At 40.2% G+C, this 12,107-nt stretch overlaps 1 protein-coding gene across 1 annotated transcript in view; it reads left to right on the top strand.

The window, feature by feature from the left end:
* tenm1 (teneurin transmembrane protein 1) overlaps positions 1–12,107 on the top strand; it is a gene marked incomplete at its 5' end in the record, with an annotated part of 154,584 nt that overhangs the window by 96,473 nt on the left and 46,004 nt on the right. The window contains 7 exons of the mRNA XM_083980804.1: positions 412–646; positions 1,868–1,987; positions 2,078–2,339; positions 4,934–5,219; positions 10,127–10,270; positions 10,984–11,236; positions 11,996–12,016. Of these exons, the coding sequence (XP_083836930.1) occupies positions 412–646; positions 1,868–1,987; positions 2,078–2,339; positions 4,934–5,219; positions 10,127–10,270; positions 10,984–11,236; positions 11,996–12,016 (1,321 nt within the window). The remainder of the gene's footprint in view (positions 1–411; positions 647–1,867; positions 1,988–2,077; positions 2,340–4,933; positions 5,220–10,126; positions 10,271–10,983; positions 11,237–11,995; positions 12,017–12,107) is intronic.

The following is a 12,107-nucleotide window of genomic DNA, read 5'->3' on the forward strand; positions in this document are numbered from 1 at the left end:
CTATAATTGTGCACTGATGGCCGCTGATGAATCTCATGTGATTGATATTTGTGATAATGATGATACATGTGCGGTTCCTTGTAGATCGGATCACTGTAGTAGAGTTTCTCACCTGCCAGCAGTGCAATTCTGAGGTTTTATGGTGCCATCTTCATATCTTTCTGCTGCCCATATATACAGCACTGTGACCTTTAAGAATAGAAATGTATTCTCAGCACCTTAGTCGTTTAAATCTTGATTCTTCATCATAAACATTCTGCATCAAAAACATGGTAATATCTTGTCTCTATTAATGGTATACATTCACATATTCTCTAAATATTTCATCATGTGGTAGTGTTTGTGAGTGTGTATTTTTTTAACTTTATTTTCACCTCAGGAAAAAAAATTTTAACTCCCTGTCCATTTCAGATGGCCTGATTGACTGTGTGGACCCCGACTGCTGCGAGCAGCTGAGCTGTGGGTCTGACCCCTTGTGCCACGGTTCGGCCGACCCTTTGGCCCTGTTGCAGCAGAGCCCGCTGACCTCCACCGCACCACCCTCACCAACCAGCACACACACACACAGCTTCTACCGCCGCATACGCTTCCTCCTTGGCAAGGCAGCCACACACACTCTCCCTGGAGATGTGCCCTTTGATATCAGGTATGTGCTTGTTTACTCCTTGCGCGCCTGAGTCTGAATAGCCTCATATATTTGCTTTGTGTGTCCGTGTCCTTCAGTTGTCCTGCCGCACTGTATATTCAAAGGCATAAGTAGTCGGTAATGAAGTAAATGCATCTGTATTAATGCACTTAATCGTCCGTTGCCCGTTATTTGTTTAATGAGAGTGTGTGTTTGCATGTGAATGAGTCTTTTTGTGTGTTCACATGCCTCTGCGCACATCTAAGTGATCTGTGTTCCCCTGGAGATTAGCAGTCACACGGCAGCACGTTGTCGTCCGCTATCAGTGTCAGAGTATAACGGCAGACTTTTTCTTTGTTACATATTAATGCTTAATGTGTCATTCAGTTACACCAGTCGTAAAGGTGTCACCATAAATTTTTAAGTGGCCTCTCACTGCCATCTACCAGAGAAAATACATCTTGCCGGTGTGATGATGACCCAGAAAGTTCAGTTTGGAAAACAAGAAGTGATGCCTCTGAAAAAAAATGACAAAGGGCATTTTTCCACAGTTCACTTGTGGAATAAACAAATAAATTAATTATGTAGCAGTTTTTTTCTGAGGGGAAATCGATGGCTGCTTTCAGGATCAGAGTAACAAACGGGGCAACACAGCCACCCGGAGAAACCTCTCTATCCTTCATTTATCCCTCTTCTGGAGTAACAGATAGGCTCCATCAGTGAACCTGTGTGTGTGAGTGCGCGAGTGCAACACATGTGTGGGTCTAAATCCGTCTTCATTTGACGAGTTCAGCGATTATTCCAGGTTTGAGCAGTGTATTCCACACTATACCTGCAAAATCAAGATGAATATTTTAAAACAGCCAAGATGTGACTGATAGTTTACGGGCTATGTAAAGAACAACACAGTCCTTTTGCTGCAGGTACCACTGTCACTGTAATATAAACATGATGTGGAAGTTTTGCCTTTAATATGACAGGGTGTTGAAAGGTTTTACTGTGGGTGAAGCTATATTTATGGTCCTTGTATCCTGGCAATCTCTGGCAGATTTCTCTGTGCTACAGAAGGGAATTGTACTGAGCAGAATAAATGCAGTTGCTTTCTCTTCACGCACAAGGTTGTTTGGCTAGTGCATCACAATATGCCTTTCTCCTCAAACAATGATTATGTTCTCCATCAGTGTAAACCTGTCATCTCTCCCTCTTTTTGTCTCTCCCTGTTTCCCGTCTTTGTTTTTCCAGTCGGGTAGCTGTAATTCGAGGTAGTGTCGTGTTGCACGACGGCTCTCCTCTGGTTGGAGTCAACATCACCTTTCCACAGCATCCCGAGTATGGTTACACTATCAGCAGGCAGGATGGAAGGTACAGACACAAACTACAAAATTCACATTTGTCTGTTTTTTCCCACAGCTTCCTCCAGTCTTATTCTGTTTTACTCTCTTTCATCTCTAGTTTTGACTTAGTGACCTTGGGCGCAATGTCTGTGACCCTGATGTTCCAGCGCCCACCCTTCCTCCCGCAAACGCGCACCATCTGGACGCCAAACAATAACTTCCTCGTTTTAGATCAGGTTACCATGTCCAGGGAGGAAGCTCAAACTCCTAAGTGTGACATCAGGAGTGTTTTGAGTCCCTACCCGCTGGTCCTGCCCTACCCTCTTCCCAGATACACAGGAGCATGTGCAGAGAAGGGACCAGCTGTACCTGAGCTACAGGTACTGTCCACTTTGCTTTGCTAGCAGCTGTGCAACACTGGTGCTTTGTGCTAACATGCTATCACTTAGAAGGTCTAATGTTTACTGTTTTAACACTGTAGTTTAGTGCAGTTGCCACAATGTTTTTGAGCTCAGCCTGAGTGAAATTCAAGATAAAAATGCAGCCCAGATTTTATTTCCAAAATGAGGCTTCTTCATTTGGTCTTAATGTATTTGAATTACATTAAGTGCTTAAGTCCGGATTTCAAATGAATGACATGAGACAAGAAGGTATTACAACTAGAATTTGAAAGCCAATACATTATACTTAAAATACTAACTAAATATTGTATTTCATAACAGCCAAAAATAAAGGAATGTGCCTTATTTTGCATTTTTATGAGGAAGCTATTTTTTTTTCACATTTGCAGTGACCAAATCATATTAAGTACCATTGTTAACTGCTTTGCTTATTTCCTAAAGCTCGTAAAGATGATTACATTACAACATGATTACATTGAAATTTGTCACCACTTTTAGAAAGTATAGGTAATGTGCAGTCGCCTTCTTTCATGAGGCTTCCACCACCCTGGATAATTAATAACCACCGGGTCATATTTGTTTATTTATTGTTTGTTCTTTGTCTGCTTGTGGAGTCAATGAGTTAAAACGTGAACCCACATTTTGGTCAAAGGTGGAATTGTTCTTGAGAGAAAGTCTTTGAGATCTGCCAGTAGATTGCAACTGATGGGTTGGCGACCGTTGGTTTAGCATGTTAACATTTGCTAGTTAATGCTGAAGACAATGAACTGAGGCTGAACAGAACAGATCTGAATCAATTTGTCATCAAAGGGTATAGACTGAAACTACTACAGCTTATTGTAGTCATTTCAACCAAAATTTCCCTGTCCACCAGGTTGCTTTATCTAGTATAAATCACATTTACATTGTCACAATCATGTCATGAGACATGAAATGCTGACAGGCTGTTCAATGTGTGTGTGTCATAAAGGCCTTTGATGGCACCATCACCACCAAGTTACATCCTGTAGCTGTAACTATTTATTTGTTGTTAAAGCAGATTAATTGATCATCAAAATAATTTTTAGTTGCAGTGCTACATACAGTACAAATACCAAAGTCATACAGCTGTGTGGTCATAAGTATTCTGTTGGACAAATAAAAGCATGAGCATAACAACACACTGTCTAATGTGTACCAGTGTCACTCAGTGAGAGTGATGCTCAGACACAATTTGTAACAACTCAGTAACAAACCAACCTGGTCTCATTGGAATTTGCAGATTTAGCTCAGTTCATATTTGCATGATGCAAATATGAACTGAGCTAAAAAATAAATAAAAAAATGAGCAGAATGCAAATTTGTTCTCCATCCATATACTTCCCCACCAAAAGCAAATTAGGTGTCTGAAAGTCAGGTGTGGAGGTCAGACTGGTGATTACATATTCACCCTCCAATGTGGCTCCAAATGTATTTTTTTCACCGTGACCACCCTGATCTTATTTCAGCTCCAACTAAAATTCTTGGTGCACAGAAAGTTGTTTTCCTGTTGCCTGGACACATGATAGACTGCAGAAAATGTCATATCCAATATGTACTATGGTCACAGCATCCTTTTGTGGCAGAAGAAAAAAGGAGTTTTTAGTTGTACGTGTCACTCATACCCACAACACATCATCTGTTCTTCAGAGTTCAGCCTCATTTTACCAAATCAGATGATTGGAACGAACAGACCATTGAAATGAGGGAACATTTTATCCTTATGACAAATAACACCTCAGGACAAACAGGCAGCAAGCAAATAAATGGAACGAACAGTACTTAATGTTCACCATGAGCTTTGCAACACCCACTGTGTTCACCTGTGTTAATAAGTGGAATCAAAGGATTTAGACTTTTGATGAAAATGTCTCATCGTCTAAAAGATAATTTGATTTAAGGTAATCTCTGACTGAAATGGCACGCTGTTATCCAACAGAAATATTGTGATGGATGAGTAAATGTTTCCTCCGGTGGCTTGTTAAATGTTTATGGAAGATGAAAGTTGTGCTTTATTTTTCTGTAAGATATCGTTCTTCACAAGAAACTGTCAGTACAGACGACCATCATCTTTCAGATTTGACTTTATTTTACTTCAACACAATTATCATTACAATATGCCTGTAATTAATGCTTGTTTTCATTAGCAGTTAATGTGCTTTTATTAGATTTAATAGGTCCATCATTTTGTCCATAAAATGTGAAAAGAAAATAAGTAAAATGCCTGCTATAATTTTCCAGAGCTTGAGTTGATGTATTAATTTTCATTTAGCTGGTTTTATTTGACCAACAGTCCAAAACTGTAAAACATAGCTTGTCATTCCATTTTTCCCCTTTGACTCATAGACTAATTAAACAGACTAACTGTGTAGCATCTTTACATGAAAAAGATATTCTTTACAAAAAAGAAGAAAAGGTTCTTCATACTCAAAATTATTACTGGCGAACACCTACTGCGTGAGCTATTTCTTTATATACCTGCCAATAACACTTATTGTGTTAGCTCATTATTCAAATGCAAAGTAATGATAAAACACATTTTCTTTCCTCCACAGGCGGTGCAGGAAGAAATTTCAATCCCAGGAGACTTTGTGAAGCTGAACTATTTGAGCACCCGAGCTGCTGGGTATCTCTCCCTGCTGCGGATTCTCCTCACACCTCCTTCCCCATCTTCCCCTGTCTCCCCACTGGGTGGTTTGTCCAAGGTGCACGTCCGTGCATCAGTCCAGGGAAGGTTGTACCAGCGCTGGTATCCTGCTGGGCCTGGTCTGGTCCACAGGCTAGTTTGGAACAAGACTGATGTTTATGGCCAGGAGGTCTGGGGCCTCACTCATGCAACTGGTAGGTAGGAATGGAATATAGTGAGTCTCATTCACAGTTCCTCTTTCTGTCTTAAATAAGTGAAAATACATTTGTTGCACATTGTGTCCTCTCCCTCCCTTTATTTAATGTCATATCTACTCTGTGGAATAAAACATCCCAGAAAAATAAATTACAAAACATCTGGGTTATAGAAAGCATTCAAACTACTGATTTCTGACATGAATTATAATGAACATCTGTTCAACAATTACAGACATATATAGATGTCACACTCTGGTTCAGAGTTTTAAAAATTGTCAAATGGTGTTTTTACCACGAGTTAAGAACTGTCATTTTTGTGGGAAGGCCCTACCTACATCCTGGTCCTGATGTCACAAAACAGTTACAGCATGCACTGTATACTCTTAACTTGTTGTTTTTACACAGTGTCCCCATTTCCAGTCTTTATGCTACGATAATTGCCTCAGACATGACAGCATTACTAATCTCTTCAAAAAACTCCCAACAACTAACAGTACTTCCCAAAATATGTAACCATTCCTAACAAAAGACTTGATGGAAAAATGTATTCTGCGTCCCATTAATGTGTTATTTCCAGGCTTTGCAAATAAGCCTTTAATATTTTTGATCAACAATGTTGCATGCTGTGGTCAAATGTTGAGTGACTGCTTTGCACAAAAGCCTGAAGTCGTCATGTAAATTACTGACCATTCAGCAAGTAATCAGTTTTATATTGTGATAGTAAATATTTGAAGTTGCCTGATTATAAAAAAAATAATAATTATTGCTTTATCTGGATTTATTCTTTAAATTAGTTTGACAGTTGCAGGTTTACCAGGCTGCAGTTAAGTGTTCATTTACAGTTAAAATGTTTGGGCCAGGAAATTAAAATTGTGTAACACACACAGTGGGAAGTGGATTGAGTGAACATGGGTGATCTCTTTCCTTTCAGAGTCCTCTCCTACCTGTGAAAAAAGATACACAACTGTCACTTTTCCTGCACTTTTCCTTCATTATGGCAAAAAAAAGAATCATTTAACAGATGCTATGAGGGATTAACCCTTTGGACTTTCTACAGTATAGGTAATCTGAGAGATTATGTTTCCACTATCTGTGTTTGCCACTTTTTCTTTGTGGCAGGTTGTAGACAAACAGTGCTGCTGCTGTGAGCGAGAGTTCTCCATAAGCACTTATCGTAGGCACGCCAGAAGCTTTGTCCACTCAAGTGTATGGTCTTGTACACAGATTGCATCTCTCCATCCCTAGGCCTTCACCTGATCCACCTCTCGCCCCACTCTTATCTGCTAGGGCTTAATTTCATCTGCTCCAGCTCTCTCACCTTTTCTCAACTCAAATGATGTTGTTTTATTATTTGCCCTGCTTTGCAGAGCCACCTCCCTCTCTGCCCTCCTTACCCCCTTCCCTCATGTGCTGTCTTCCTCTACCCTCGTAGTGTTTCCTGTGTTTCTGTCCTTTCCTGAACTCTCTTTTCTTCTCTTCCCTGCTTGTTATTTCCCCCATTCTCTCTGATCTCCCCTGTTACCACTCTCCTGTTTTCCTCTGCCCTCCCTTGTTCTCTTTCCTCTACCCATGTTTCCCCCTGATCCTTCCCTCTCTATAGTTCTTGGTGCTTTGTTGGCACAATGACACAGACGTGCACAAACACGCACACACACACACACACACACATGCGCCAAGGTGTGCCTGCGTACTCACGCGCACTCCGTGTGCTCGAACACAGCCAGAGAAAGGGAGATCATGCTCTGTTTGCTGGGGTGAACACATTGCCTGAGGCTTCAGCAGAGGGGAATGAAAGCTTTCACCTGTGAGATATTGAGTGTGCATTTATGTTCTATGGTGTGCGTGTGCATTGTTTGTGGGAGAGTGTGTATGTGCTGCCGTGTGAGTGTGTCATTTCTTGTAATATAGCTACAGTAATATTAGGTTGTGAAGCAGTTCTCAAAGCACTGACACTTTCCCTTTGAGATTGCTTTGCCCCTTTTGTCCTGGAAATGCCTTGTTCCTCAAATAAAGTCAGTTTTATTGTAGAATTTAAAATAAAAACAAGACAGTGTCCCTGTTGACGGCAATTTATTTATGGCAACTTTTGATATGCAGTTTCCTAAAGCTGGGTGGTTTCCAGGTCATGAAGCAGGTTCTTCAAGGGGGGTACAATGTGAATTTAAGGGTCAGAAATTATATATTAAAATGTGCTTTTATTCTAGGAAGTGGGTTTTTTTTCTTTTTTCTTTTTTTTGCATGATCTGTCTATCCAAGCATTACCTCAATATAAATTTAAACTCTGTGACTCTCTGCTCTGCCTTTGTCCTTCAAAACCACACGATCACAAAACTATAAGAGCAGAAGACATATGAAAATTGAAATAAATGAGCCTTTTAAATGAACTGAAGAGATAGCTCCTCAACTGAGAACTTCTGTCCACTATAATGTTTCTTTTTCTCTATGAGACTCCCCAGTGTCCCAAATTACCCATTATTTCCCCTGCCCAATCACTTTATTGATTGTACCCATTGAGTTGGAGTTTTAAGTTGGCCCTGTGTGCCCCATGAGTTTCTCTCCGTGTTAGAGGGAATCTCCTGAGTTTGTGCATAATGTCAGAGCCCTTACTTAACGTATTCCACCATCTCTGCTGTTCTTTATGCTGACTGTGCTCTCCTGTTCCCCTTGAGTGCCCATCAATTCAGAGGCACACAGGTTTACAATGAAGCAAGTTAGAGAGATCAGTGCCAACAGTGACTGACAGAGACAACTATTCTTCTATACAGCTTTTGTGTCAAGCTCCTACCGTATAGTACATCATTATCTTTATTTGACTGCGAAAAATTAACTGTATTGAACTCCCACTGCATTAATTAGACAGTATGTTAAAGATGGATTCTTTTTTTCATTTCATACACCAAACTCTCAGCTTTGGTGAAAAATAGAGGCACACAACATGCAAAAGAAAAAAAAGTAGATTTAGCTATGTGATGAGTTTCAGATTTCAGTGAAAATGATAATTTTGCATTTCATTATCACTGATTTTTTTTTTTTTGTTTGATGATGATGTGATTTTTGGGGGTCTGGTAAGTTTCCTTATGTCTGGAAAATATGGTTTGTAGGCCAGGGGAAATATGTACAGTAGCACCACAATTCACAAGTTGTCCATACTGGGACTTTGTGAGAAGTGAAAAGTTAGTTTTAATGAAAGCTGTGGCTCTGGAGGTGGAGTGAGTTGCCCACTAACCACAAGGTCAATGGTTCAATCCCCAAGTACTTAAGTCCTTGAAGCAAGATACTATGAATGGAGACTATGCGCAATACCTATAAATAGAATCACTGTATGGATGTGTGTGTGAATGGGTGAATGTGACTACAGTAGTAGTGTAAGCGCTTTCAGTGGTCGCAGAGACGCACTCCAGAAATGCCAGTCCATTTACCATTCAAGCAATGATCAGGCATTTGAATATATACATAGCATATGAGATAAATAAAAGCTTCACATCAATGCACTGATCTGCACTGATATTAATACAAACAAATGATTAAACCACTGACTGTAAAAGCAATAAGGCCACAGAGAATAATCAGCCAACTATGCAGTTCTTTCAAGCTTTCTTTTGTAGTGTTTTTATCATCTTTTTTTTTTCTTTTGGTCAACCGTTGGCTACGGTTCATAGTGAAAACGTAATGATGAAGCCATTATGCAGTAGCCTACATCCCAGTGTCAAATAGACAGATAGACAAAGTTAGCATCTAGCTTGCGAACCTAGCTAAGATTGCTAAAGCAAATATCAGACGTCATCATGTTTCTCAGTCTGTGCTTGGTGAACAACAGTTTGATTGTGAGTTTGCCATTACAACTTTATAAGGTGATAATATGTGAGTGTTATTTTCACAACTTTTTCCACCACCCACAGTTAAAAGATCAGTTGCAGCTTTAAACTGAGGCATTAATGCTACAGTGTGAACATGCTTAATTTCAGTATTATAAGAGGTATTATCAGAGAAAATATAGTTACATTACTTGTTGTCTTGTACACTGATTCCAGGGTAAAATATATCATCATGGTTGTTTTACATTATTGGTTTATTTTTAGTGGTTGATTCAAACAGAACTCCTTTTAACTAGTACGTCCACCGGTTTCAAGTAGCCTCATCTATGATATTACATTACAGAACAACGTATGCTACTATAGTAACACGTATCTGATAACTGTAACTGTCAAATGAACATAGTGAAGAGGAAATAGAGATTAGCTGAATTGATAATTACAATAGAGTAAATGTGCTCAGTGAGTTTTCAACTCTTACAAAAGAATTTGTGCATGTTGCGCTCTCTTACATGTATGTGTGACTGTCTTGCAGAATATGTGAGTGTGTCTGTGTTAACATGTTTCTGAGAGCCCCTACAGCTTTAACACCTTCTGCTTTTAAACGTATTCCAAGTCTGAAGTGGTAAATTACTGTCGAAACATATTTAATCCTGCCAAGCCAAAAAAAGCTGTTGATAGTTGTTAGTTGTAGTGGGATGCTGCACAGTGTATCATTACAACTAAGAGGCCAAGCAGCTAATTCTAGGGCTCCTTCATGAAGACGGGCTCCTCCTGATTACGCCTCCACTTTTCACTGATCTCTCTCAAACACACACACACACACACTGATGAGGGCCCGCTTACAGGCCTTTCATCTCTTTCACCACTCAATACAATGTAGTTTTGAGAGTGATGGGAAATATGTGTGCGAGTGCAATTGAGTGCGTGTGTGTGTGCTGGTGTGGAATGTCTGACTGTCAAGTTCTGTACAAATACCTCCACACATAGTTATTTTGCTGCACCTACTATGGTGTTACACACAGCAGGTGCATTGCATATAGTTATTACCATGCATAACATCAAGCCCCTTTGTGTGTATCTGCGTTTCAGTATCGGTCGGCTACGAGTACGAATCATGTCCTGGAGTTATCCAGTGGGAGAGGAGGACGGCTCTGATGCAAGGATTTGAACTGGTCCCTTCAAACCTGGGAGGCTGGTCTCTGGACAAACACCACACCCTCAACATACGCAGCGGTGAGGATGAACACAAGCCTCCTAAGGAGAAAATATACTTGTATGTTTTTTTTGTCTGTTTTCAGTTCATGGAGGCCAGCTGCCACTTGCCCTTAGTTTCAGATCCATCAACTGAAATTTAATTAAATTCAGTTGGATTGAAGTGAAAATTTTTGGTCATTTTTTTCAAGACACAGCGCTGAAATCTTGCTTCCCTTCAGTCGGCCACTATTCAGTGCATACACACACACATTTTTGTGAATGAGGATCAGATTGCCCATACCACATACATACATAATGTTTTAGTAGACTTTATCTGACATTATAGGAAGCAGTACAGGCCACATCCCATCATCAAACCAGCTCAACAAATTGCATTAAAGTTCCTGAAAGATTCTTTCAAATCTTAAGTACTTGTTTATAACATTTGATACTCCTCACTAAATATAAAACAATCTTTTTTTAAGATTTAAATGTCAAATTTGACCAAATAACTGTCCATCACATTTAAATCCCAGCTGGTGCAGAGAAGTGTGTGACATCACCTTCTTTGTAGATTGTGTCTCCAATCTGCATAAAAAAGTCGTGAGAAGAGAGAGCTCAGACGGAACAAAGAAAAGAGATCATGTTCATGTTCTACCATTGGCAGGAAATTGTGTGTATATGTGATGTGTATCACATCACTCGTAGTAATAACAGCCTTTAAGGAATTTATTGCTTTCCTCTCCCCCAAGGAATCCTTCACAAGGGAAATGGGGAAAACGTCTTCCTCTCCCAGCAGCCTCCTGTCATCAGCACTGTAATGGGCAATGGCTTCTACCGGAGTGTCCCCTGTAGTCCAAGCTGCAACGGTGCAGCCAGAGACATGATGCTGTTTGCCCCTGTGGCCCTGGCCAGTGGCCCTGATGGCTCTCTCTACGTGGGCGACTTCAACTTCATCCGCAGGGTTCATCCAGACGGATACACAAGAACCATACTCGAACTCAAGTGAGACCCATGATCTTGTTGAGTATACGCCTGATAAAGTCTGATCTTGGTAGGGATCTCCCACAGTGGGAAGCAGTGGGATTCTGAGCATTGGATTGACTTGAGCGCAATTAAAGGAAAATTAGTGTGGCTGATATGGGTTAGTATGGCATTTGCTCGGGTTGGCATCTGCAGTTGTGATCTTTTTGATCTCAGCAGAATACACTCTGAAGTTTGTCTTCATGCAAAAAGCCGAGTATGTGAGGTTCAGGCATCACAGACTCTAATCTACCTCTTTAGGATGTAAGAGAAGCTCAAAGTCTGTGCTGTGAAACAAAGAATTTTTTTTCCCGTGGATTATGACGATGATATCTTCTACTGTGCTGCAGGCACTACATTCTCTATTTTTGTACTTTCTCAAGCATAGAATCTCGGTGGGATTGCACAGTCATTTGTCCTGTAATGCGTTCTCCTTATGTAACTTTACTCTCTCATTCTCTATTATTATCATCTCTGACTAATATTGCTGGTTCAGACGGAGTCTTCATGGTGTCTGTATTTGATACTTCCCTGCCCTCTGGGAGAAAATGCCAAGAAGCTTCCTGTTTAGGTTGATATTTAATGTGAAACAATATAGTCATCTACTGTAAATCAGACCTAATTTTACTGTATGAGGTGAGAATTGACTTATTGTAGCCAATGAATTTCTACAAGTGATTGTTTTTTGTGATTGTCTTCTCTTTTCTCCTTTTTAAACGCTCCTTCATGGCTCATCACCAGGAACCGGGACACCAGACACAGGTGAGAATTGGTGATTAACACCTCTTTTATGTATCTTGAAAAGTACACGCATTCACCCAAAGGAGATGTGTCAGGAGAAAAGACAAAACAT

Source organism: Trachurus trachurus (genome assembly GCF_905171665.1).
Source record: "Trachurus trachurus genome assembly, chromosome: 10".
NCBI lineage: Eukaryota > Metazoa > Chordata > Actinopteri > Carangiformes > Carangidae > Trachurus > Trachurus trachurus.